The 25,718-nt window shown below is 36.9% G+C and overlaps 1 protein-coding gene across 1 annotated transcript in view; it reads left to right on the top strand.

Moving 5' to 3' along the window:
• The window catches only part of MCPH1 (microcephalin 1), a 183,353-nt gene extending 160,414 nt beyond the window's left edge, over nt 1-22,939 (top strand). Inside the window, exons 13-14 of the mRNA XM_009333260.1 lie at nt 20,714-20,951; nt 22,884-22,939. Of these exons, the coding sequence (XP_009331535.1) occupies nt 20,714-20,951; nt 22,884-22,939 (294 nt within the window). The remainder of the gene's footprint in view (nt 1-20,713; nt 20,952-22,883) is intronic.
• Nucleotides 22,940-25,718: the final 2,779 nt, after the last annotated feature.

The raw sequence follows: 25,718 nt of genomic DNA, 5'->3' as shown, positions 1-25,718 counted from the left end.
ACTGCGTCCAGCTCTGGAGCCCTCAGCATAACAAAGACACGGACCTGTTGGAGGAAGTCCAGAAGAGGGCCATGAAAGCGGTCGGGGAATGGAACACCTCTGCTATGAAGAAAGGCTGAGAGAGTTGGGGTTGTTCAGCCTAGAGAAGAGAAGGCTTCGGGAAAACCTTATTGCAGCCTATCAGTACTTCAAGGGGGCTTATAAAAAAGATGGCAGCAAACTTTTGAGCAGGGCCTGTTGGGACAGGACAAGGGGGAATGGCTTTAAACTAAAGGGGGTTAGATTGAGACTAGATCTAAGGAAGAAATTTTTTACGGTGAGGGTGGTGAAACACTGGCACAGGTTGCCCAGAGAGGTGGTGGATGCCCCATCCCTGGAAACATTCAAGGTCAGGTTGGACGGGGCTCTGAGCAACCTGATCTAGTTGAAGATGTCCCTGCCCGTGGCAGGGGGGTTGGACTAGGTGACCTTTAGAGGTCCCTTCCAACCCAAAGTTTTCTATGATTCTATGATCTATTTATATATCTAATACAGCCCCTCTTTATTGGCATGTATGTGTTTATTGCACCTAATGAGAAGCAAGTCCTCTCAGTACCGTTGATACTGTTGACAACTTCAGATTATATTGGAATTGAATGTCCTGCCTATAGGAGCGCAATACAATCCACAGTTGGGTACAGGTGTGACTTACTAAAACTTACTGTGGTGGCTGTAGGTAGAAATTTTATAATGTGCAAGCTAATGCATATGGAGTTTTTTCTAAGCATTTCGACTCCCCGTCTCACAGAAGGAATCCTGAGAAATATTTACCTTCATTTATCATGTTTTCAGTGTTATGTATGTTACTAGAGATTGCAGAAACCACCTACTTGGCATCGTCTCACTTTGAATACTAGGTCAAAGAAGGTGCCACCAGGCCATTGCTTTCTGCAAGTCATATGCTGCTTCTCTGTCTAATATTCTACTGCTGTTAGTTTGTCCGTGTTACATCTGTGAAGCTCGAATAATCCCTATATTCATTTCCTACATTTCTAGAGACAAGAAAGAAAGAAAGGAACCTGTATATATTCAGGATGAGAATGCAAATGACTATTTTTATTTAATAAAGACAGATTGTTGAGCCTGGCACTAATTTTATCCTTTATTACCAGTGAAGACATGAGAACTTGAAGTACATCCTGCTTCCATACCAGGGAAATTGGCTCAAACTGGAAGGAGGAAGATATAGCGTAGTTTTTTGTGGACTGTGTCCTTTAAATGTTAGTTTACAAAGGCATTCTGAGTCAAAAGGCCAATTTTATCCAAAAGATGTTTTTAAGACATACGTAGCATATTCAGATAGAGCAGCCAAGACAAAACAGTTTCAGAAAGCTGTTGGACTTTATGGATGCACCTGATTATTGCTCAGGAGCCCATTCTGGGAAGGATGCCCACCTACCTGTGTGGCTTCTGGCTGATGTACTTGATTTATGCACTTACGCACAAGATCATGTCCTGTAAGGACTTACAAAGAGCACGTGACACCCAACTAGCTGCTAAAAAGACCTCTGTTTTAGCTACATAGATAATTCTTCAGGATAAAAATCAGTGGCCGTAATTTGTTTTTAACACTTTGTAGTCCCTGGTTACAGCACAATGGACTTGTCGATCTCACTAATAGAATCCCGATGTCTTGCTACACTTTGGTCACAAAAACTTTTCATCAGTTACTTTGCTTGTAATTTTAATATATGCCATCAGTTTCCTCTCTGCATTCAACTGGTTTGGACTAACATGGAAATGAAAAATGAGTGAATGTAAATTTTTTGCTAAACGAAGGCGCTAAGTGTTGACAGGATGGCTGATTCCAGCCCAGAATTTTCTCTGCATATAAACATAGAATACATTTCATAAACCAAAACTGCAGGTTTTGTTTGTTTGCTTTTGGGTTTTGTTCCAAGTTTCTTGAGAGGACACGATCCTTAAATAAGAAGAATCACTAGGATGTGTTTCCATAAACTTATATGGGCAATACTGTCATAACAAAGCACCAGAAGAGCAAGCAAAACCTGGAGTTAAGGAAGCTGAAATGAATGCATAGATATTAAAAAGAACAGAGCTGGGCCCAGGCTTCTTTGCAGCCAGTATTCATTGCTAGGAAGAAATAGAGGTTTATATTGTTCTGTTGATATAGTTTTAGTAGATTTCCGGCTTGCTGTAATTGTAACACATTCTACTTTTAGATTATTGTCTGAACTGTAACCTCACACTTCTAGAAAATCAGCATTTGGGGAAGCTGTGTTATCATATAAAAACACAACCAAAGTTTTATTTTGGTCTTTTTTCCACGGTAGCAAAAGTCTGGTTAAGTTTATGTGCCTTTGTCTTTTTTTTCTCTGCTTGTGATGTTACACTGTGATTGTGTTTGCCTGTATGATTCATTACAAGCTTGCTGGCAGATGGTCACGTACACTTTGCAAGAGAGCTTGATGCTAATAATAATCAGCTTTTAGCTTTTATATTTTTTTTTCCTAGGGTAAGTAACGTATGTTATCCTAATGCCTAGAAAATCATGGTTGTTTTCAGTCACTGCCATCTACATACTTTTATCCTTCAGTAAAAAAGGTTTCTCTGTACGTGCTCAGCATTTCATGAGTGAAAGTTAAATTGCATGTATGGATGGTAGCGACAGAAGAATTAGTATTCCGTCTTTCTTATATAAACAAGGTGGAAGAATAAGTGTTTCAGGAGACCAGTATGTGCTAGAAAACCTCCTGGCTCCTACATATGAATGATTTTTTGTTGGTTAAGCCATTGGAGCCCCACAGGGGCTATATAGCTAAAGCTTCAGAAATCCTGCTTTGTCTCACTTGATCCCCACACTTATTATGGTAGAAGGAAATTGTTTATGTATATTTTATTGCATAACAGTAAATCAAGCTTATATGCAGTGTTTATCTGTAATGGTTAAAATGCTGACAGTCCAAAATACATTCCATTTATTTAAATGGTGAAATTGTAAAGAACTACTTCTATGTAGCAAGTAAAATGTGTATATCAAGTAACGTTGTTTTATAAGAGGAAAAATGTGTTGAATTATGTGCTCTTATCATTATAATATGACACAGACATATTTCATGTTTTTTTTAATACCAAGACTAACATGTATTTAACAGTAGTTCTAGATGGAATAGCTGAAGAAGCCACAATATGGTGGAACTGCATGGGGACTGTTTATAGCTATGTTAGAAAAGAAAAATTTCTAGTCTAGCGGTTTTCGTGGAGACAGCTGTTGAGATGCTCTTGTTGGCTTTTGCTTATCATAATTGTAGTACACTACATCCAGGCAATAAAATTAGTTATAAATCTGACTCCCTCAAAACACAATGTCATGCAATGGTTCCAACAAAAGTGAATCTTAATCATTTAACTAAAGTTCCCTTATTTTTAACAAATTCCTTGCTCTGTTTCTTCATTTAGCGATAAGCAAAAGCATGTATTGCAACTCTACTTATGTTCTCACAAGAGCATATGACACTAAAGTCCATGACAAGGTCTCTACAGTGTAGGATCGTGGCCTATGGACCTGCTAAGATATTTTTCTGAATGTAATTCTCAGTTACAGAGTCTTATTCATCTCCTGAAAGCATTAGAAAGTACATTTTAGCTGATACAACTAATCTTCTCAGACTTTCATAAGCATTTCTAAGGTATGGTCTTAACTGCTGCATTCTTCCTCCAAAATCGAGGCTGAAGTAATTCGCAGCTAATATGAAGAAAATACTCCATGAGCCTGTGCCAAATACTGTCCTGCTAGTCTTAGTTTCACTGATATAAAAGTTGTAATAGGCTCGTTTGATTCCTAGCTCCCATACCTTTGCTCCAACCACACGAAAAAAAATAATCAATTTTAAAATATATTCCTAAGATAGTTGCAGAACCAAATGCCAACTTCAGCTGATTTATTTTGCAGTGGTTTTGATTTATTGCGCTTGTGAGTATATGTATGTATATATAGACATACTTCTGTTCTTGTTCTTACTATTTTGTGATTTATTATGTGTTGATGAGATTCTGTTGTAGACCTTGCAGGCTTTTTCAAAGACAAGAAGTTCCATTGTCATGTTTTTCTTCCCATGATTTATGTCTTGTGTATTGAAGTTATTTATCAGAACTATTTAAAAGATCATCTAAATTCATAATTTTTAAAAACACTGTTATTTAATATTTGCCTAAAGTTGGTCCCAGAGGCTGCAATCAAAAAAGGGCCTCACTTTGCTAGTAGGTATATTACTATTATAATGGTAGTATTTCTTCATTGTTTTCCACTGAACATAAAACCAGACATTGCATCTTAACGCATTGTACAAATCCAAAACAAAAGATAGCGTCTGCCCCAGGGACCTTTTGATCTACAGAAGAATATTTCCATCCTTTTTTTTCCTGATCTGGCTGAAAGGTCACACTTTACACATATTCCATTTTACCAAATTTATTTGTGGCCCGGAGGCTTTATCAACTTCATTTCAAGCAGAAGACTCTGCCAATAGTTGACATGAGGGACTTTTATCTGTGGAGCTGATTCCAGGCAGCCTGATTCTGCTGACCTCCAATAGTCTTTGCTGCATGGCATGACTGTTTTTAAAGCTATTGTAGAGAGAGAGGTTTAATGGGAGTATGTTTGCCCGAGGGAGGGGAGTTTATGGGTAATCTGAACGGGGTGGAATTTTGTTGGCTGTTTTAACAGTAACTGTTAATTGGTATCCTTTAAACGAACACATTTTGGACAATCTAGGGAAAAAGTGTAAAAATTCTGTTTAATACTGACTTCCTAGAATAAAAGGAAATAAACATTTAAGAATCAACTTAAAAGGTTCCTTGCTAGCATGTTAAAACTGAAAAACTTCTCTTAAAACTTTAGAGGTCTATCAAAAGTTTTGCCCAACCTCAGGGATTCCCACCTGAATTGAGGTAGGTTTTAAGTGCCTGAAAGAGCTGCAGTTTCAACACAAAGCGAGGTCAAACTTTACAGGTTTTATTGAGTATTATTGTTGAAATTCTGTGTTTAGTCTAACATGAAGGAGGTAGAAAAACGTGTATGTCGATTAAGAAGTTTTGCATAAAACTTTATAATTTGAAATTATGTAGTTGACTTGATTGTAGCTTAGAAGAAAAACTATAAAATAGGAACGGCATAAATAATGGAAAGCTCTGTTTGTCCCATCCCATTGAGTTTTTGGTGTGGCTCAGCACATGCTTATAAAACAAAAGATGTGCCTTCTTGAAGCAGTAGCGTAGTGTGATCCTGTCATATTCTCTGTGCTCTGTGGATTGGGCTGGTTGTTGCTTAGTTAGGTAGGAAATGCCTGAAGGGGATACATTGGTTCATCTGACATGCAATTAGACAATGTTTTTTCTTGGGTTTTTCTGTTTTTTCTAGAGGTTGATGAGATCATTTCTCAACTGTAGGATTTTTTTCAGGATTAACTGGACTATATCTATTTTCATGCTGTCTTTGGAGGATGTTGCAGATGTGGTAGTGGCTATTTCTGTGATCAGAAGTCTTCGGCATCCTCTACTGGCTTCAACCATTTACAGTGCATGTTTCTTCTACTGCATTCCAGATTTGTCTAGAACACAACCCTGAGCAGCCAACTGGGGTTTTAACTGCATTTGCCTGACAAATTACCTTTGGTTTATAAGCAAAACAAGCAGTGCTCTCCACAAAGATATAATGTGCACATGGACACCTTTTAGTAATAGTGAATTTACTTATCCAAAATGGCATTTGTTTGATTAATTATAACTCCTGTTATAATGTCATTTTAAGTTTGAACTTCTGCCTTGGTGAATCAGCACTTCCAATTCCTCAGTTAAATAAATTTAGGAAAGTAACCACATATGTTGTAATATATAGGCTGTATTGTACTTAACCAGACAATTATGTTATGTTGTGTTTGCAGGTCTGGTGTTTAACTTTTTGTGAGAAGTTGTCTTTCTCATGGTAATTGCAAATGAAGTAGACAGAGGTCTTTCATCTGTAATCTAAACATTAGCAAAAACTGTAAAAATTAAGGAAAGAGGGCATTGTAAAGGATTCTAAAGGATTCATATTACTCTGATCTTATAGATCATGCTGAGGAAAACACAGGATCATTTCCATTTAAAAAAAAAAATTCAAATTATATGTTAAAGGATCTAGCAAGTTATAATAGTAGGTGAATTTTGCTGCAGAATAGTATATTTCAAGTATTCTGGTGTTCTAAAAATGTTTTTGAATCCCTTCACACAGATGGTATTATGTTTGTATGGCATTAGGGGAATTGATTATTACCTGTAATAGCTTTTATGAGACACTATTAGTGAAAAGCCTGTTACCTGTGTTTCATCGCAGAGAACTGCATGCCATAATTAAATGCACTTCAAAAGCCAAATTAAACTGAATGAACGAAGTAACCAGTAAGGATCTTGAGCATTCATTCTTACCATGATGAATGGTGCTTGTTTTTTTAATTAGAATGTTTCTACATTTGCCAAAGAAAATGTTGGAATGCGGACAAAAACTGAAATTATAGGAACAGGGCTTGATGTAATAGCTTATTTGTAAAGGAAACACAACTTGTTTGGTATTTTATTGAAACAGGAAGTTCAGAACCTCAGTACACACAAGCACAACAAATTCTCAGGTGCTAGTTGAGTCATCTGTTGTTGGAAGTAGTCTCATAGAAGGTTTCCCCTTGATTTAGTTTTAATCTTCAATTAACAAAGGGAAGGAAATTACATACAGATTTAGTTTTAGATTATGTGCAAAGCTCTCTGTTGCTTTTTAGCTGTCACCCTGATGTGCGTGCTTTGTGAGTATATCATGTTGGCACAACCGGAGTGTGTCCGAGTGCATATATTCAGCTTTTAATGAGCAAAAGAAACCTGATGTATTACATCTATGAAATAACATAAGGCTTGCTTAATCAAAGTACTCTGATTTTTTTCCTCCTTCTAGTCATCTCATACCTGATTTCAGCTTTACTGCAAGCCGTAGAAGTAAGCACCTGTGATAATGTGATGGTAAAACTACTGTTTTAAGTTTAGTACTGGATTATTTATTTTTTAATTGTCCTGCTTGTTTGTAATAATAGGTCTGTTATACAGCAGAGCAGAGCATCATGATACCATGCAGTTTTGTTTATCTGTCATATCTTTAAAAGGCACCTGGGAGTTTGTGTGTGTATCTTCTCTGTAGAAGACTTAGCTTTTCCCCTCTTTCAAAGGTCTGTGTGACACTGGCCTTCTTTGAATGAGAAGGATTTTATTGAATTCCCTCCAAATCCCATCATTACTGTTCCTCTGTTTAACCCCAGGAGTACTCCAGTGTTGTGCAGCGAGTTCTCCTTTCCCCCACCAACGGTCTGAGCAATGATGGCTTTGTAGTACCAGTACCCAGTACTGGTCCATAGCATAAGGATAAGTGCATTAGCACTTTAATCAATAATGTCATTTTAAGAAAAATTCCATGGGTAGCATTATAACTATCGTGTCAGCTCCTAAATTTTAAAGTTAATATAATTTCAAAATAAAAACAGACACATGATCCAGTGAGTGTGCAGGACATTTTTAAACCTTTGCCCTTATGCAGGGCTAGCTAGATTAGATTCTTTTTCCCCATCCTCTGAGTAGTCTATATACTTTAGTATAGTACGTATGCACACAAACAGTACCTTCTGTTACATCATGGTAGTTTGTATCGTTATAGGGCTAAAGCTGTATTCCTGATATGCCCACCTTATTCCCACTGATTTTAGTGGGAATTCTGGATTGGGACAGAGCCAGAGATGGTAAATATTTATTTACAGACTTTTACTAGAAAACTAGTGTGTAAAGGAGGAGACTGAGCATTTGTATTTTATCTAAGCTATCCAGTTGTTTGACTAGAGAATAACTAGTAATTTTGCTTGAAGACCACAACTGTTTCTGTGCTTCAGAATATTTATCCTGCATCTAAGCTCAAATACCCAGTTGCTCATATTTTATATGCAATACTTGCTGCATATCCTTTGGTTTTCAAATTGCAACTGCTTACTTATGCAATGACAACCTCATGAAAAGGCTTTCTGCTCTCACTAAAGCACTTCAGATAAAATCCAGATAGGCTAAAAAGTAGTAGCCTCTCTGTCCTGCATCGTACCTAGATGAAGAGCAGTCAGAAGATAGGAAAGGAACTCAGAAAGGAGGACAGGGTCAGCAGTTTGACCCTACAAACTTTGTCCAGCTAGCATGAGAAGTCGCTGAAAGTCCACTACCATAATAAGTCTGCCTAATTCTCTGTATTTAACCATGTCATAGCTGGTGATCTTAAAACAAAACCAAATTCCAGATGGAATTTAAAACAATATTTAAAAAAAAAAAAAAGTTTTTAACAAGATCATCGTTACATTTGCAGTAAACAGAAGTGGACTTTTCTGTGAATCCATGATTCACTTTTCAGTGAATCTTCCTGCCACTTTAGATTTGCACTTTAATAGCCCCACCTGTAAAGTCACACCTTTATTTTATCTTCATCAAGATAGTTCCTGCAACACCAAATGCAAATATCAGATAAGTCAAATGAATATTGCTCCGTTATCTTTGTAACTGAAAAAAATTAAATTAGAAATAAGTGATAGAAAAGAAAAAAGTGGAAAAGTTATCACATCTCGAAATCCCAAATGCATTTGAAATCCTAATCATGAGTTAGATTATATTCTAAATGAGACTTATGTTCTAAAATGGCTTCTTCTTACTTGCAGCAACAACTGAGATCCAATGCTAGACTTTTGTTTTCCTCCAGCATTTGATAAGGTTACTGACACAGTGTCTACTTTGCCTCCTGTAGACTCTTGAGAAGAAAGCAGTGAGGTAATATTCTGTAAATGTGTTTGGTGTATCAGCTCACAAGCTGATAAGCGTCAACTCCTCAAAACAGATACTGGAACCAGTTATTTTTAGAGGGGCATCATCTGGTACCATGCACAACTTATCATTGTGGTTTGCGAATTATTTTTTCACTTTGTTAAAATAAATCCATTTCAAAGGCTTGCCATTAACTTGAAAAATTCTCTGGTTAAAAAAAAAAAGAAAGCAGAAGAGCAGAGAGAATAAATTTGGTGTCAGGTACTGTGCCTTTACCCTACCAACTTTCATAGCTTTAAAATTACTCTGTATTCACAACATAAATTGTTCTCCCTCAGCTATACAGAAGACCATCCCAGCTTGCTGTCACAATGTAGTCAACGTTCTTTCTTCTGTAATCCTATATTATCGTCATGCTAAAAAGTACAAGAGTTCATGAAAAGAATCATCAAATAGAAAATGTTGATCGTGTCCTTTGTTTAGCACCTATGAAGAAAGCGGTGCTCTCAGAGAAACTTTTCTTGAGTAATTGTCATTTAAAAACATGATTGACAAAAAGCACCTGGTCAAACATTTAAACACTTGGGGTTTTTGCTGTGTGTGCTGGCAGCTCTACTTGCTATTCTTAGTGCTGGAGGATTAAATGTCTTTGCTTTCCATACTTCCTATGGGATCTTTTCTTCCAATTTGTGACATAAATTAAGTGAAGAAGAGATGTTATTACACATAAAGAAGTATTGCTGCCAAGGAGTACTAATCAGGGAAATTGTAGACCAGAAGTGATTGTGATAGTAGTTCTATCAGGAGGTTCTGAAAGCAACCTGAACCTGGTCTAGTTTTGCAGTTGGCGGCATTTCACAGCCGTGGCGTCCAGTTGTGTGATGCCAGGTAATCTCTTTCAGTGGGCTTATTTCAGTAGTTCTCAGACAATGTTAAGGATTTTTCGCTGTCGAATATTGATGTAATTTCAACTGACTCTTTAGTTTGTATTTTAAAAACCAAGCATTCCCTGCTACTTACCGTTCTAGTGCATGTGTTTCACTGTAAGTACGGAGGATTACATATAACTTCTGAATGCAACTCTCAGGGTTTCTGCTGTGCTCAGTCATTACCATACATCTTTTTAAAACAATTTAAGAAAAAAAAAGCTTTTAATTATGCATCACTTTTTCATTAATATGTGGTCTGTTATGTTGTAATACATTGGGTGCTGAACAAAAGCATTTTATATTTTTGTTGATGAGGGAATACTTTAGGCTGTCCTACTTAGAGGGTACTTTTTTCCTCTGTTGATACTAAAAGAAAATTAAAAGAACAAAGCAACTTTTTAAAAAAGTAATTTGCTGATGCCTGTTTTTTTAAAGCCAAGTCTGTTTTATTTGTCTCGCTGCAGCATATCAAAAAAAGATTGAGAAAAGTCAATCCTAAGAAATTTGAAGGAAAACGAACTCACTGTGTTCAAGCTTTGACATATTTCATAAAGCTGTTGAAAACCAAACCATGAAAGCCAGATTTATGAGCTTTTTTAAAGTTATTTGTAGATTCCCAAGACAATTGTGTTCCCATCACTTACTGTAGCCTTTAAAACTCAAATGATGCTTAAAAATATTCATGTTTGGCACACACTGAGTTACTGCTGGGCGTTGCAATGGCATTCAGCTAAAACTAAAGAGTAGAGAGAAGAATGTACACTGCCTTCGCTTAAATCATTTCAGTCTGTTGAGGTAGAGCAAAAGGACATCATATTCATATTTTAAAGATAAAACTAGGAATTCTTTTAATGTTAAGATTACTTTTATTGTGGGTTAATACAACTGTTTGGGGAAAGAGCCTTTTGGGACCATCTGTGTAACCCTTCACATCTGCCAGGCTTTTTTCCTTTCAACAAGATCACTCATTTTGTTATTACTGGAATAGAAAGCCCTTTTATTTATCAAAGCATTATTCATCTGCACTTTGCCAGGTATAGCAAATCTGTTGACAGCACTGGATTTATCATTTACTGTTAAAGGCGAATGGAAGGATTCCCCACATCCCTAAGCCAGCAAAACAAATGTCATTCTTGAAGCTCGCTGCACAATATCCTGTGTTGATTAAAAAAGAAAGTTGGACTGTCCAAAATGATTCAGTATCTAAAAAGTCTAAGGTAGCTGAAATTAGGTTATAATTTTTAATGTATTTTATGCAAATACTGGGCTTCCATGCCTTGTATCTTCATTATATGTAGTATTTAACCATGGGGAATATCGAGTTATCTTCCATGAACTGCAGCACATTATTAGCTCGTGGAATTTCTGTTTCAGTGCAGCCTTTCACCAGTGAAATATACTTAGCTGGAAATGTATTATTTCAGTCCATGTATATGCAGATGTATTTATTCCCATATGATTAAACATTGGATTTACTTCATTAATACTTCATTCCTTAAGCTACTCTGCTGAAATTAATCACCTATTCATAGATTAGGTACTGGTCTCATGCAATAGGTACTAGTCTGTTTAAAGAAAAACCAACAAACAATTGGCCTTATGTGGGTTGGGAGAGTTCAGTAAGCCTAGAGGATACTATATATAAAATATGGGTAAATGGTTGCAGTATGAGGGGATAAATGCCAAGATGCAACTAATGTTCCTCCTTCCTGTTGCCATGTGAGAATGAACTATGAGATAACAATAAGGGCAAGTTGCAACTGTTATCATTAAAAAAATAGGCTAAATTTAGTTGAGGTCATTATTTTTGTGCATGTAATAATTCTATTTGAAAGAAGCATCCCATACCTATATCACTACCCCATTACATCTGCCAGAAGTGACTTCACGCCCACTTGTGCCTGCGTCCATAAGCCAGTAATGCAGATGAATGGAAAGGGATCTGCAGAGTGCATGAGCTAGTGTCGAGAGCACCATGCACACAACACATGCTTTGGGGCTCTGGGATCGTTCCCGTCTGCTCCCCTGAACTGAGCACATCTTCTGACTGTATTTCATCCAAAAGGAGTACAGTCTGTGCCCTTGATGGCTGCTCCACAGTGGGAAACAAAAGTACACTCAATAGGAATGACCAAGAGATTAGTTTCAAAAGTGCACTCCCAGCTTGAACTGAACTAGTAAGAATGTAAGTATCTTTTCTGCTGAAGGTCTTGTGAGGATATATCCAGCAAGACTAGATCTTTGTCAGCTGTGAGGAAAAACATGTCCATGTACGTATTGCATAGCTTTTAAAGTCACAGATAGTTGTCTAAAGCAAATTATTTGGAGGCTGAGATTTTCTTGGTTTGTGTGTTGGCTCAACTGTGTTTGTTCAACTGTCAGCTGAGTTAAGGGAAAAGATTTCTGATTTTACTTCATTTTGAGACATATGAACTTTAAAAACTGAGTTAGATGGAGAGTCCCACCAATAGTGCCAGTTACAAAATGGTGGATTCAACATGGCTCACGTAGATCTGCTGCACAGATGATCTGTATATGCTCAGATCAGCTCTTTGTCATCCACGTAACGAGGCCATCACACCTAGGAATTCCTACGCACACGTAGGAATCATTGGCATAAAACGTACAACTATCCCATCCATATACTGCATTTGTTGTCTAGGATTTTGCTAAGCTATCAGGCTGGAAAATCTGATTAACCGTGACCTAAAGTAGTGGAACTGTAGATTGACTCTGTCCGTTTTTTAATTACCAAGCTGTCTTCATCTCAACCCATGAGTTTTCTCCTTTCTGACTCTCCCCTCCATCCCACTGAGGTGGGGGGGAGCAAGCGGCGATGCGGTGCTTAGCTGCCTACCGGGGTTAAACCACAACAGATTGGAATTAAAATAGCCATCAGAGATATAAGGAGTGATCAGAAATAGGTATGATGGAGTTCAGTAAGGACAAGTGCAAAGTAGGGAGAAATAATCACCTGCAGAAACACAAGATGAGATTGACAATACACTATTTCTGCCAAAAGAGCAACTGAGTATTTTAGAGGATCCGAAACAGTATGTCACCTATGTCATACTCTGATAAAAGAAGCAGGCGTACTAGGATGTGTTAACAGGAATGCTATACATAAGAGACATGAATTGTTTGCAGTGTGCAGAGCAGTGGTGGGGCCTGAGCTGGAGTACTGTGTCTAGCTTTGGGCACTGCACTTCAGGAAAGATGTGGATCCATTGGAGAGAATCCAGGGGAGAATAACAAAATGATCAGAGGTCTACAAAATATGACCCATGAGCAAAGACTGGAAGAACTGTGTTTGTTTAGTCTAGAGAATAGAAGACTGAGGGGAGACATGATAACAGTCTTCAAATATTTAAAAGGTTGTTGCAAATAGGAAGAGAATAAATTGTTTTCCATGTCCCTTGGCACTAGGACAAAAAGTAACGGGCTCAAAAGGCAGCAGAGGCAATTTAGGTTGTATTATTAAGAAAAGCTTTCTAACTGCAAGAGAAGATAAGCATTGGACTAGACTGTGTATGGAGGTGGAGAACTGCTGGCTTTGAATTTTACTGGGATTCTTGGGGGCTTGTCACATGTGGTATATGTAACCCTCATGGTATGCCAGTGATGCAGGGCACAGAGTCGTATGTGCCACACTCGTATACCGCTTCGGAGAGGTGCATGGCACAGTGCTGCTTTATTGATATTCGGGTGAGGAAAACACCTCCCAATTATAATGGTAATTATTTGCAGAATTTTGACATAAATTTGCAATTGCAATTTGCAGTCTTATCACTGCCTGGTAGTCATTTGGGTTTAATTCTCTCGAAGTAAGACAAAAACGAGGATGGACAAGCTCTTGAGGTATTTCTGAAGCAAGGTTTAAATTTCTAATCCTGAAAAAATGCTTCCTTCGTTAGCTAATCTGTAATGAAAGGATTTTTTAAATTTCAAAAAGAATTGGTTTGCGTTGAAACCAAATGCAAATATAGTTAATTCAGAATCTTTACAGTTATAGTACAGTGACCAGATCTTACAATCTTAGCAGAGTGTTTTTAAGTCATGTATATTGGAAATACAGCTCCTTGATTTAGAAGTCATACTTATCCTCCAAAGGGAAAAGGCTTATTGTTTTACCTGAATTTGTTTTTTATTAATCTATCGTTGATAATGTTGATACTACATAGTATTTAAAAATAGTTCTACCTCTGGAAAACAAGGAAATTAAACTAAAAATAAGTGAATTTGTTATCTTTTTTCCTGCAAAAAATTGCTATGCCAGAAAAAATGGTTCAAACATCTTCCAGTATAATTTTGAATATCCGCCAAACAGTAGATTTATTTGCCAAACATTTTCATACAGTATTCCCACCGGGACTCAGTCTTTCAGAGAATAAATTGGTGAAATTAACTTTTCTTATCAGTCTATGGGATTTGAGAGAAGCAAGGTTGTCTGCCAACATGCTGTGGAAAGAAACAATATCAGCTAAATTGTCTGGATTCAAGCGTTCTTCCCTTCACCCTCATCTTGGCCAGGAAACACTTACATGAAGGACTATACAGAGGAGGGGAAGAAACTGTTTTCTGAAGAATTTTCCAGATAGTATAGTCTTGACTCTATGCCATTTCTCCTTCTTTTACTTTCCTTTTTATTTTTCAAGACCAGACATTGAAAGTTTCCTTTTTCTGGACCAAATTCTCCACTCTATCTCCCTCTGCTTCTGGTGCCCGGCTCAGTGCACCATTTGTCTTCTACCGCACAAACGTATACCAAGTTTGCCTGTACGAAAATCTCCATTTGTGGGCATGTGCTGGGGTGCTGATGTAGCCTTATCAAGCGTTCAAAAAGTACGTTCTCACTTCTGTCTGTCTGAAGGCTTACGCTTCTCTAATTTGACAGAAAGGGAGCTTCTGTTTTAGCCAAATGATATTGCTAACCAATGGGAAAGCATTGTTTCAATAAATATTCAGAAATAGGGATGCAATATGTGTAAATAATGTACATGAACGTTGCAAGTTGAGTTTTGCTCTGAGAATGAAAAACATCACTAGCAATAACAAATGCATTTCATGCCAAAGAGTGAAATAAGGTTCTGGGTGCTGTTGAGCTAATAGTATGGTAGTACAGCTTGAACCAGTTGGGGTCCTGCATCGGTATGATGTTCCATTAACTTAGATAAGATTCTTCAAAGCTGAGGATCTGTTGCTTTGTGAAACAGCTTACTGAAGGAAGTCGTTTCCAGCTCTTAACATGCTCTTTTATACTGGAGAGCACCAATTTATTTATCTAGTACAGCATTTCAGTGTAATTTTTAAAGCTTTTAGTGAATACTATTTCAATTTTAGGATTCTCAATGTGTTAAAAAAATATCAGCAAACTGCTAAAATAAATAATAAGAAATCAAACTAAAATGATGAGCTTTTGATTTAAGTAGAAAATATATGTCACACATTGTTCCTACAAAAATAGAGTCGCTGTTTGGTTAGTTACTTCTATTCTCCTGTCAAACCTGATATTTAGAAAGGTGAAAAAGAGAGCATTTCTTTTTTGTCCTGCAGGAGTACTGCATTGTTAACACAAACTTCCTTGATCCCTGTAGGGTCCTGCAGATTCTGCAAATTCCTCACTGCAGGATAACTGTACTTCCAGAAGTCTGCACGCTGCAATACGCTCCTTTTTATCAGAAGCAGACTGATGCTCCACTTGTGTGGATGTGTGTGAGCCCTTGATCTTTACATGTACAGGGGGTTCCACATATGTGTTTTTCTTTCAAGTTTTTACTAAATGATGGACTGTCTGAAAATGCATATAACCATGCAAGTGTAATGTTTCCTAACAGTGTTGTAGCTTTGAGTGCATTCTTCACGAGGTCTTTGTACAGAATTACAGTAACTGAAAATGTAAACATTACTTGACCGGTATATTTATCCATACTGAAATCATAAGAACATTAAAATCTTAGAGCTTAGTATTTCCCCAGCAACATCACCCAACTATATTAAATGAATATGCTATTTTATGTGTCTCTTTTTGTTAAATTTGTACATTATCAAACCATAAAGTCTGGTTTTTTGGTTTTATCAATTTTATGGTTTTCTGTCATTTAATAGTTGCAGAGCAGTGAGCTAATGCATAAGACTTCAACAGTCAGATCCTTCTCTTTTTAGTGAAAAGGAGCAATTTCTCATCAACTTCAAATGAAATAATACTTGGTCTTTGGATAGATACAAAATATACCATCTTCTCTCTTCAAACTTATCTCTGCAATTTTATCTTCTGCTGCTTGCATTTACTAAAATGTATTTATTGTTTTTGCAAGTAACAGTAACCAAGATATAATTACAGCTTTCCATAAGTTCAGTAAATACTTCATTACAAATAGCCTTTTCAAATAGGTGTTGGTAAGGTTTCCAATCCTATATTAAATGCTCAAATAGTAATGATAAAATAAATCATAAGTTTATTTTTGTAGATTTATTTCTCTCTGGTGAATAATTGAAATTAAGAATGAAGATTTACCATAATGCATACATTGATTGTGTAATGCATGCACAAATTTTCAGACATGTATAATTATTACAGATGGCTACATTGTATATATTTTTGAAGCTAGGACTTCACATTTTCAATTCTAGCCTACAAATACAATTTATATTAATTGTAATAACTCATAACCATATTGTCCATTTAGATTTTGTGAAGCATTATTATTCTAATAGCATTTTAGACTGGAAATTTCTTCATGTGCTATTTTCTGGAAGTACACTGAAAATTGTGTGCTGTATATAGGACATTAGCAGTTTCAACGCTGAAAAATTTCCAAGTACATCCAGAAGAATTATTTTCTTACATTTTCTATTGCGTGAATTCAGGTATCCACTCAGAGATAATACCTTTGTGGGACTGGATGGCTATCTCCTGAGCCTCATGAAAAGATCACATCCTTGGACTTTTATGGGGTTTTGTGTTTGTTCCCACACCCCACCCAGCAGGAGCTATTTTCCTAAAGTTCTAGGCAAAGCTGCGGAGTTTGGGGCTTTTTATAATATACGCTTTTTTGGCTTGTGGGGATTGAAAATCAGTCACAGGAGGGACAATAGTTGGTGAAATGTTTTTTGTGGGTTTTTTTTTTATAATGAAGAAAGGCTCTTTTTCTTTATCACACATTTTCCTTAATTTTTCTTCTGTCAAGAGTGATTTTTTTTTTTCCTTTCAAAACTTTGGTTCAAACAAACATCTAAATTAATGGTACATTTACGAGAAATGCACGCATACAAGAGGCATCTTCCTGCTGTTCATCCAGCTAGTGAAAGAATGAGGTTAACACTTAAGATCTTACCAAAAAGAGTAAATAGATGCTTTTATAACATTTTGTTTTTCTGTCCATCTGCTAACGAATGTAATTAGAAAGGAAAATTGGTGCTGTCTGTTATGATAGGGACTGACACAATTATAACCGTAACTACCGCCTGATACATACACAATTTGTGGAAATAGTCACTTTTGGGGTCTGATATTTTCCCAGGCTTGGTCTCTGCTGAGGAATTATTCATTTATTTGTAAAAGCTTACGCGAAATGTGTATGGTTTCAAAGGGCTGGGAACACCCCTGGAGTGCCGCGAAGGCTTTGATGTTGCAGAGGCAGCTGAGTCAATTCAGGGGTAAGAGCTAGATTGTGCCCTCTCGTCCCACTGCCAAACCCTGTGTGGTCAGCTAGCTGCCTTTTCAGCAACTGGCTAGTGGCGTTTCTTTCAGGTTAGTGGTCCAGAAAGCAAAGTTAACCTTTCAGACTACTCTCTGAGCTCTGAACATTAATGCTGTGATTTTCCCTGGCTCTAAGACCTGCGCGTGGACCCAGTGCACTTGAGCAAATCCAAGCACAGTCAGGAAAGCGGTGGTGGTGGTGGTGATCCAGACGAAGGAAACGTAAAGATGACGTTCCATGCGGAAGCTTTCCTTTGACGATGCCACCGAGATGGACTGTGTTCTTACCATGTCCTCCTCTCAAATGCACTGATAATACACACAGCTGGAATTTTAAAGGCAGTTTAAGAAAATCCTCTCTATAGCATGTCAGGGTTTCACTTTCCTGGGTTCCTTTAATACGTACTAAATGTATAGAATAAAGCATGCTGTTTGTGGACATCAGGCGAGGAGGGTGCTCAAAATTTGGATTTCCTGATTTGATGGTTAGCTGTGTGCACATTTGCTTTTACTATTAATTTAATCTAACAGTTCTTTCTATATGAAGATGTATCATATGAATGAGTTTTCATTACAGTGGCAGCAAATTAATCCTTTCAGGGGAAATGTTTGAGGAAGTGGGAATACAATTAGCCCTTTTAAATCATATTCCCTAACATATGTGAAATAGCAGATTGCAACAATTTATATTTGGTGCCTTCTGTCTAACACAAGTCCTATTGCGTTTTTAAGATAACAGCTTCTCAATCCTAGTAATTTTCATCTTTAAAATCTTAAGAGTTCCAGGTTGACAAAAACAGTGTAACTTCTGCCTTTCCAAGTTAAATCTGATTTATTTTAGATAAACTAGCATTAAAGTCTCTTGGTAATTGTCTGTCTTCTATCGGTTGCAGCTGATTTGTCCCAATAAACAATTCCAGAGTGCTCTGTGTCAGATCAGCATTGCATCTGTCATGAGGCTGTTCTGAGGCTGACGTGAAGGGATTGTTATTTTTCACTATAGTGCATTCTTTAATTTGTTGACCTTGCTTACCACAAGCACTTTTGTAGTTTCTTAATTGCAGTTTTTTAATTCATTAAAATGAATTATTGCAGTCCTAGTAATACCAAAATCACGACACTCCTCTGTACAGGAGATTGCAAAGTGTTTTATGTTCTTGAGCGAGTCCCATTTTAAGACACTGATCATGGCCTCAGAGCCTTACAAGAGCCATCAGCTAGTGATACTCTTAGCAAATTCCAAATCTGATACCATATATTGAAACCGTACAATGATTAGTTCTCTGTATTTCATGACATCAAGATGCCCAGCAGACAGTTATTCATAGAAGAGCATTCTGCTCAGATGGAGGTAGGCAGTGCCCTACCAAGTCCAAAACCAGATCTTCTGCACATGTGTAAAGTATCAGGTGCCAATTTATGTACAGGAAGGGCCACCAGATATGTTCACTGAGCTTGGTTCCTCCAAAATCTGAAATATAACTCTGCTTTGATACTGTGATCAACAAAATTATTTAGCAGCTGTTTGACTTCCATGAGACAGGATTAGGTGCCATGTCATTCATAAACCTAAGTTCACAGAAGAATAGAAAATAAAGGGTATTTCTTGGATTGTGCTTGAGTCTTTTTGGCCTGCTTCATCCATAGCAGTCACTGTCTTTATAACTTGCTGAATTCAGAACACAAAGAATGAGGAGAGCAGCCAAGGAATTAACAATCACAGAAAGTTGGATTATTTATTGATGGAGGAGATCTCAAAATTCAGATTGGGATTGACTTGTCCAAGAATAGCAGAGGACAGTGGCACAGAACCACTGAGCTATGAAGTCTCATGTTAGCATGGGCTTCATGCTTTGTGGGTGCTTCATCTAGCTAATTGATCAGAAGTGCTAAGGGAATTCATTTTGACTTTTATCTAGGGATATGTGAACATGCCATGGAACTGTTCGGCTTTATAAACCCCTGTAAACCAGATGAAGACTCTTACTTTGGCTGCACATCTGCCAACTACATAGATTATGGAGTTAAATTCTTAAGTGCCTATGGTTTCACAGCAGGTTTGTGCGAGGACTGGAGGAAGGAATCCACTCAACAAGTAATTTCTTCCACTGTTCCAGTTACACCTTCTCACCGACTACAGTTCCACATTTGGCCATCTCATATAAACCAGATATATACAGAGCGACCTTTTCTCTACGTAATGTGCTCGTGTTGATCATCTGTATGAAAAATTCCAAGCATTGCATAATATGAAACATTTATTTTTGTTCTCATCTTACTATTAAGTCCAGTCTCATTATAAATTTCCCAAACTTTGACAAGAGATACAGAATCAGACATGTTACATACATTAATTTGGCAGGCCAGTGGCAACCTCTCACTAAGAAATACAATCTTCCTTTCTTTTTTTTATTTTAGTATGAAAATTTTATATTGCGTACCATGGTGTGTACACTTGTATGCACTGCTTTTATGCACATTCTAGCTAAAGGAGATAGCTCTAATTGCTGAACCACTGTCCTGCTTGATATATACAGAGAAGAAAATTTAACTCATATAGATCAAGCAGGTTTTTATTATAATGATCAAGTGTTACAGGCTGCACAGCATTCACAATGGACTTTTTTTGTTTCTGTAGAGACAAAAGAGTTTACATGGAATGGTTTGCTCTGAGTTCTGGTACATTTGTGTCACTTCATACACCTGAGACAAAACGCAGTTTGTATCTGTGGAGCACAGGAGGGAAAAAGAGATCCTAAAGTAGTTTAAACCTTGAATTAGATATGTTTGTAAAGCTCCCTGATACAAACTGATGAGCACTATATATTGTAAAGGCTTTCATGGTTTGTATTTGTACTGCAAGACTATAATTATTTATAATACCCTTTAATATTTCTGTGTGATGGCCAGTGCTATAAATCTAAGAATGTAAGATTATGGTGAGAAATAATACTGTCAAGTACTTTAAGAAGTTTTATAGGTGAAGCGTCTGACCTATAACGAAATAGTCCCAACTCTGGTTTGGGAACTGTATTTATCAAGTACAGCAAATTCTTTGTATAGTTTACCCAAGAGTTTCTGATACACCTGAAAAAGTAAAGTTCATACTCATATACTATAATTATTTTTTTCTGAATTAACGAAGACAAGGATTAGTTTTACTTTGAGTGGAAATGCAACACATATTGGTTAATTAATTTCCTTGTTTCCTCAAATACAGATCTGCAGACTTCAGCGTCACCTATCAACAGGAAAATACCAGCAGAATCTCTTTTCAAACCAGCCTGTCATGTTTGTATCTCCTACCAGTCAGCCACCGTGCAAAAAACTAATTGAACTTATACAGCTGTCAGGAGGGAAAATATGTAAAGTCTTACGTCAGGCAAAAATCTGTATAGGAAAAAACCCAGGAAAGAAGTACCGGGAAATAAAAAGTTTATCAGAAAAATGGGTATTAGGTAAGACACTAAATTTCAACTCATATAAAATATTGTGGAAGATGTATTCAAAAATTGACTGTAAATAGTTCACTAAACTGAGGTTATGGAGGGAAGAAAATGGAACAGACTGCTACAGTTAGGTTTTCAGGAAGGTTGTCTCCATGGCGAGGACTTTCTCTTACAACTAAGACTGCTTTATGGTGGTCCTGGTACTCACCGTTGTAATTCCAGCCAAATATTTTCAAATTTATCTTTTGTATGATTGTTTCATTTAGAGCAAACTAAATTATGGGGAAAACCCCATAGGATAATTGCTTTTTAAAATGGCATGTACTTAGATGTAGTAAGAAAGATTTTTAACTGGTATAAACTGGCACAGCACTACTGAAATACGGTAATTGGCACCCTCTGATAATCTGTCCTGAATTACATATTGAAAGATGTACAACTTGCAAAAAGTTTCTTTTTAAAATCTGTTGTTAAGTTTCTAAGAGTTGTTAGTCCATCGCTTTTCCATTAAGGACACCACAGTTCTAACCGTTACCTGTTTGCAGGGAATCAGATGTAAAATGGCAATATCCTCACGCTCAAAGAAAAGCTTTTGATAATCTATGTAGGATTCACAGCTTCCAGCCTGACACTCTTCCTTCTTCAGACAAGATAAGGGTATTTTCCAAAAAGGGACCTTTTGCATACTAGAAAAAATAAGATTACATTTTCGTCATACACTATGTCAGACTCCTCTAGATAGCGCCTCACTCAGACTCCAGCAATAAATGTACTACATGAATTGATGTTATACGAGACTAGCCAAGCAAGTCCCGATCTCTCAACCGTTAATACTATCAGATCATAATGACTTCAAACCGGAAAGAAAATACCACTAAAGAAGACAGGAAAAGTGAGCCATAAGGGAAAAATACTCATCTAAATGCAAATGTTATTTGATGCTTTCTTAAAGTATAACATAAAATTGTGAAGATTTGAGAGAGAGGTGTAAGAAGGCGGCATTGTTTATTGTGCCTTTCTCTGGCTTCAAAGTGACCAGATGAGGAAACCAGAGGTTTGTGCAAGACTAAAAATACGAGTAGGAAATTAAACACAGAAGTTTCACATAGTGGTACTCCAGTCACAAATTCCAGATGAACAAAGGTAAGGATCTAAAGTGGCATGCAACTCATGTGGCACGTCCCACTCTTTTCCTGGTCTCATGGAGTTCTGCCTCACCCCAGGTCCAGTATCGCATGAGCTTACTGCAGCTGGACAGGCCACGCTCAGCCCATCGGTGGGCTGAAGAAATTGTGTATCCGGCTGCTAATGAAAGAGGATTCTGAATTCTTTGTGCCCGTTACAAATTTCTCAGTTCTCTTTTCCAGTCTGATGGTGCCTTTTCCAATTGTTATGTCCTGCTCACGAGGCACAGTTATGCAAGCTCTGGCTAATGGATTTTAAATGACGAATCATCAAAACTCAGAAAAAAGTATTTCTATGTGATACTTTAAAGGAAGGATACATGCCTTTGAAGCTCAGCCCCTTTCTCAGCAACTGTTTACATAAATAGTATGAACAGTGTCACCTATAAATTGCCATCTTAATCAAATAAATCAGATCTGAAGTTTTGTCTTATCTTTGACACTTCACTGTTGCAATCCAGTTGGTTGTGGCTATCTGCTTTCTGCTGTTAAAACCAACTGCCAATTAATTCACTCAAGGCTGACTACAATAAAAAGTGTATAGGTAGATAATACGGCACCTTTTCTAAACTTAAATAAAGGATAAGTTCTTGCGGTATTATCATTTGACTGCTTTTTTTTTAGGGTCCTTCTCTCTCTAGGTTCTCAGCTCCACCAAACTGTTTTATACCAGAAATTGCTCTGAAGTACATTGTTGCTTTATAATCTTTCTTGTGCATTTTATCTTAAATAATCCTGGTTTTTTTATCTATTTTAGATTCAATCACTCAGCATACAGTATGTCCCATGGAAAACTACATTTTTCAGCTGTGAGCTAACTCAAGAGCTTCCATATGGTTTTAAGGAAACAAGCCTAGTTTGGATTCCACAAAAAAAGGAGCTGTGAATAAAATTTCTAAGAAAACGCAATATTTATAAATACAGGGAATGTTTTCTACATGTTCATTACTTGTGTAAGTGTTCATCTTGTGAAATCTTTGGGTTTTTATAATAAAGTACTTCCCTAATAAAAGTCATCTTGCTTTTATTTATTTGTTGAAGACCTTTGGACCTAAAAGTTGAATGATCATTATTCACTTGGAGGAAGTGGAAAGATATTTTCTAATCTCCAAGCGAAGCTGATCACGTTACAGTGCCATTAAAAGATGTGCATGCAGTGTGGGTGAGCGTGCCTGAGCTAGCTCTGGTGTAGTCAGCAGGAGCTGTGCTACCAATGCAGATGCGTGGACTCTGTAGGCTCCTCTGTTCCGAGTGCCTCTGCGGACAGCTTCAGCCCACGTTGCCACATCTTCATGACCATTGCTAATTACATTTCTTTGATAAAAGGATAAGGTTGCCCATCATGCTCAACTCACACTGCTGGTGTAAACTTGCACTTCTAAATTGAGTTTTCAAAAGTAATTGAAACTCGGTGATTATGCTCAGATGCATAGTTAAGATATTAGTTTATTTCAATACCTTTAATTGAATTTCAAACTGTATCTACCTTACATCTAGGCTGAAACCATAAACAGTTACTGATCCTGAGCCAAATGAATTAAGACAACACATCATGCAAGTGCTAAAATCTGTTGAAAATGGAACCTATCATTAAATCCTTTAGGTGTGATTGAAAAATATATGCAAATGTCTTAAATGTTAAATTCCTCTTCAACCTGTGGTTTTGTCTTTAGCAGGTACAAAGTAAGATTTGTATGTAAAGTATGTTGTGTAACACATCTATAAATGTACAACCTCCTTGAAATACCTGCAAGGTCCATCAAAATGATATATCATCATCATAGAGAATACTGTATTATCAAGTAACTCAATGGGAGCTCATAACTCATGCCTTCCAAACTCAATGCTCCCCTCAGAGTACTGTCAGTGTAAGGCAATGGAAATCCTGTACTAAAAATAATGATTTCAAGTTAATGTTATGGAACAATCAAGGTACAATGGTTTACAGACGTGGCCATTCTATTGCATTGTTCTAACTTCTTGGGCTTTTTAAGAGACTTGGATGTACAATTTCTGTAAACTTGAGGATTACACAATTATTTTCTTCAAAACAATTTCATCAGTATCTGGACGGCAGGCTGTTTCAGGCACAAATTGCATCTGTATCGTTGCTCTGTAAAATGTTAAACATACTTCTTAATGGAAAAGCTCCAAGTTATGATTATTTTATGGAAAATTAAACTGACTTTATTTTCAGAAATACTGAGCACCTGTAACTCAAAAGGTTAAGATCTCATTTTCAAGTATCTAAGTGCTATATAGCTGGTTTTAGTATATAAACTAGAAAATATAATTTATTGAGGTCTTTTCCTTGCTTAGTTTTCTGACATGCACATTTTTAACAACATCTTAAAATTGGTAATCAGGTCTGTCTACAAACTGTACTGTTTATAATCAAAACTATTTACCTATTTAGTGCAGAGCACTGATAACACGGTATCACTCTTCACCCTTGACTTTATGAGCCCCTTTATTAAGAAACTAGTTGCCAAGTACTATAGACTAAAACACAAATACTTAAATAGGTTGTGACATATGAACATATGGTTCCCAGTAAATAACAGAATAATTTGTTTGAATTATATTGCTTAACTTTGAATATTATGACCTCCTAGTTTATTTTGTAATCATTTCCTAAGTGTACTACCCATAAAAATCTGTCACTATTAATTTAGATAATATAACATTCCAAATCAGTTTTCTTATAAATCTTCCTAAGATTAATCTCAGCTATTCAAATTGTAAATTCTGGGATTAATTTGTTGGTCTTTATTAGTCACACGTGGAACAGACTTGACAATAAAAAGTCTAATATACTTTTTTCTGAATTACAATGTTTCAGATAAAACAATCTGTCAATTTAGATAATTTCATCTTAAATTATCTGGTTTGATAGAAATCCCTAACTATTGGCTGTTTTTGCAAACTTTGTAGTACACAGGTAAATATAGCCAGCAGGCAATTAAATGCCTAATTTTGGTCTCACGTTATGGGCAACAGGGGTGCTGTCCATCCATCCTGACTATTGCTTTGTAATAGTACAGAGCGAATACAGGAGAGGTTAGAATTAAATCTAAAGGCTAGCATGTTGTACAGGCAGTAAAAAAGAAATAGTTTCATGTTTATAGCCTGGAGTCTTTCACACGAACAGCTTCTGACCTACGTACCCTAGTGTGGGTTCTCAACCACCTCAGCGTTGGAAGGAAGGCGTGTTTCTACCCAAGACCTCAACAGGAAAAGACACCGACTCTGGTCATCCCCTCAGTAAACCAACACGGGAGGGGGAATGATGAAAACTTGTCAAATGATTCATTTGTCAGAAGAAATCCACCAACCGAAAAAACACTTGTACTTGATACCAAGGTCCTAAGGGTGGTAACACACAGAAGAAAAGGCACAAAACCCAGCAACGTGAAGCATCCTTGATTCATGGGTAGTTTTGAGTTACCAGTGCTAAGATCTTTGCGACCGTACAGTGCTTAATTGACATTCTGCCATAGTACAGCACAGCCGCCCTGTCTCCTCTACAAAATGGTACCGTGCTCACCTTATCAGGAATTTACTTTTTTTTTTTTTTAATTTCTTTTTTTTG

Source organism: Pygoscelis adeliae, unplaced genomic scaffold, assembly GCF_000699105.1.
Source record: "Pygoscelis adeliae isolate BGI_AS28 unplaced genomic scaffold, ASM69910v1 Scaffold57, whole genome shotgun sequence".
NCBI lineage: Eukaryota > Metazoa > Chordata > Aves > Sphenisciformes > Spheniscidae > Pygoscelis > Pygoscelis adeliae.
The sequence above is the reverse complement of the archived record's forward strand: the minus strand, read 5'-3'. Positions and strand labels throughout refer to the sequence as shown.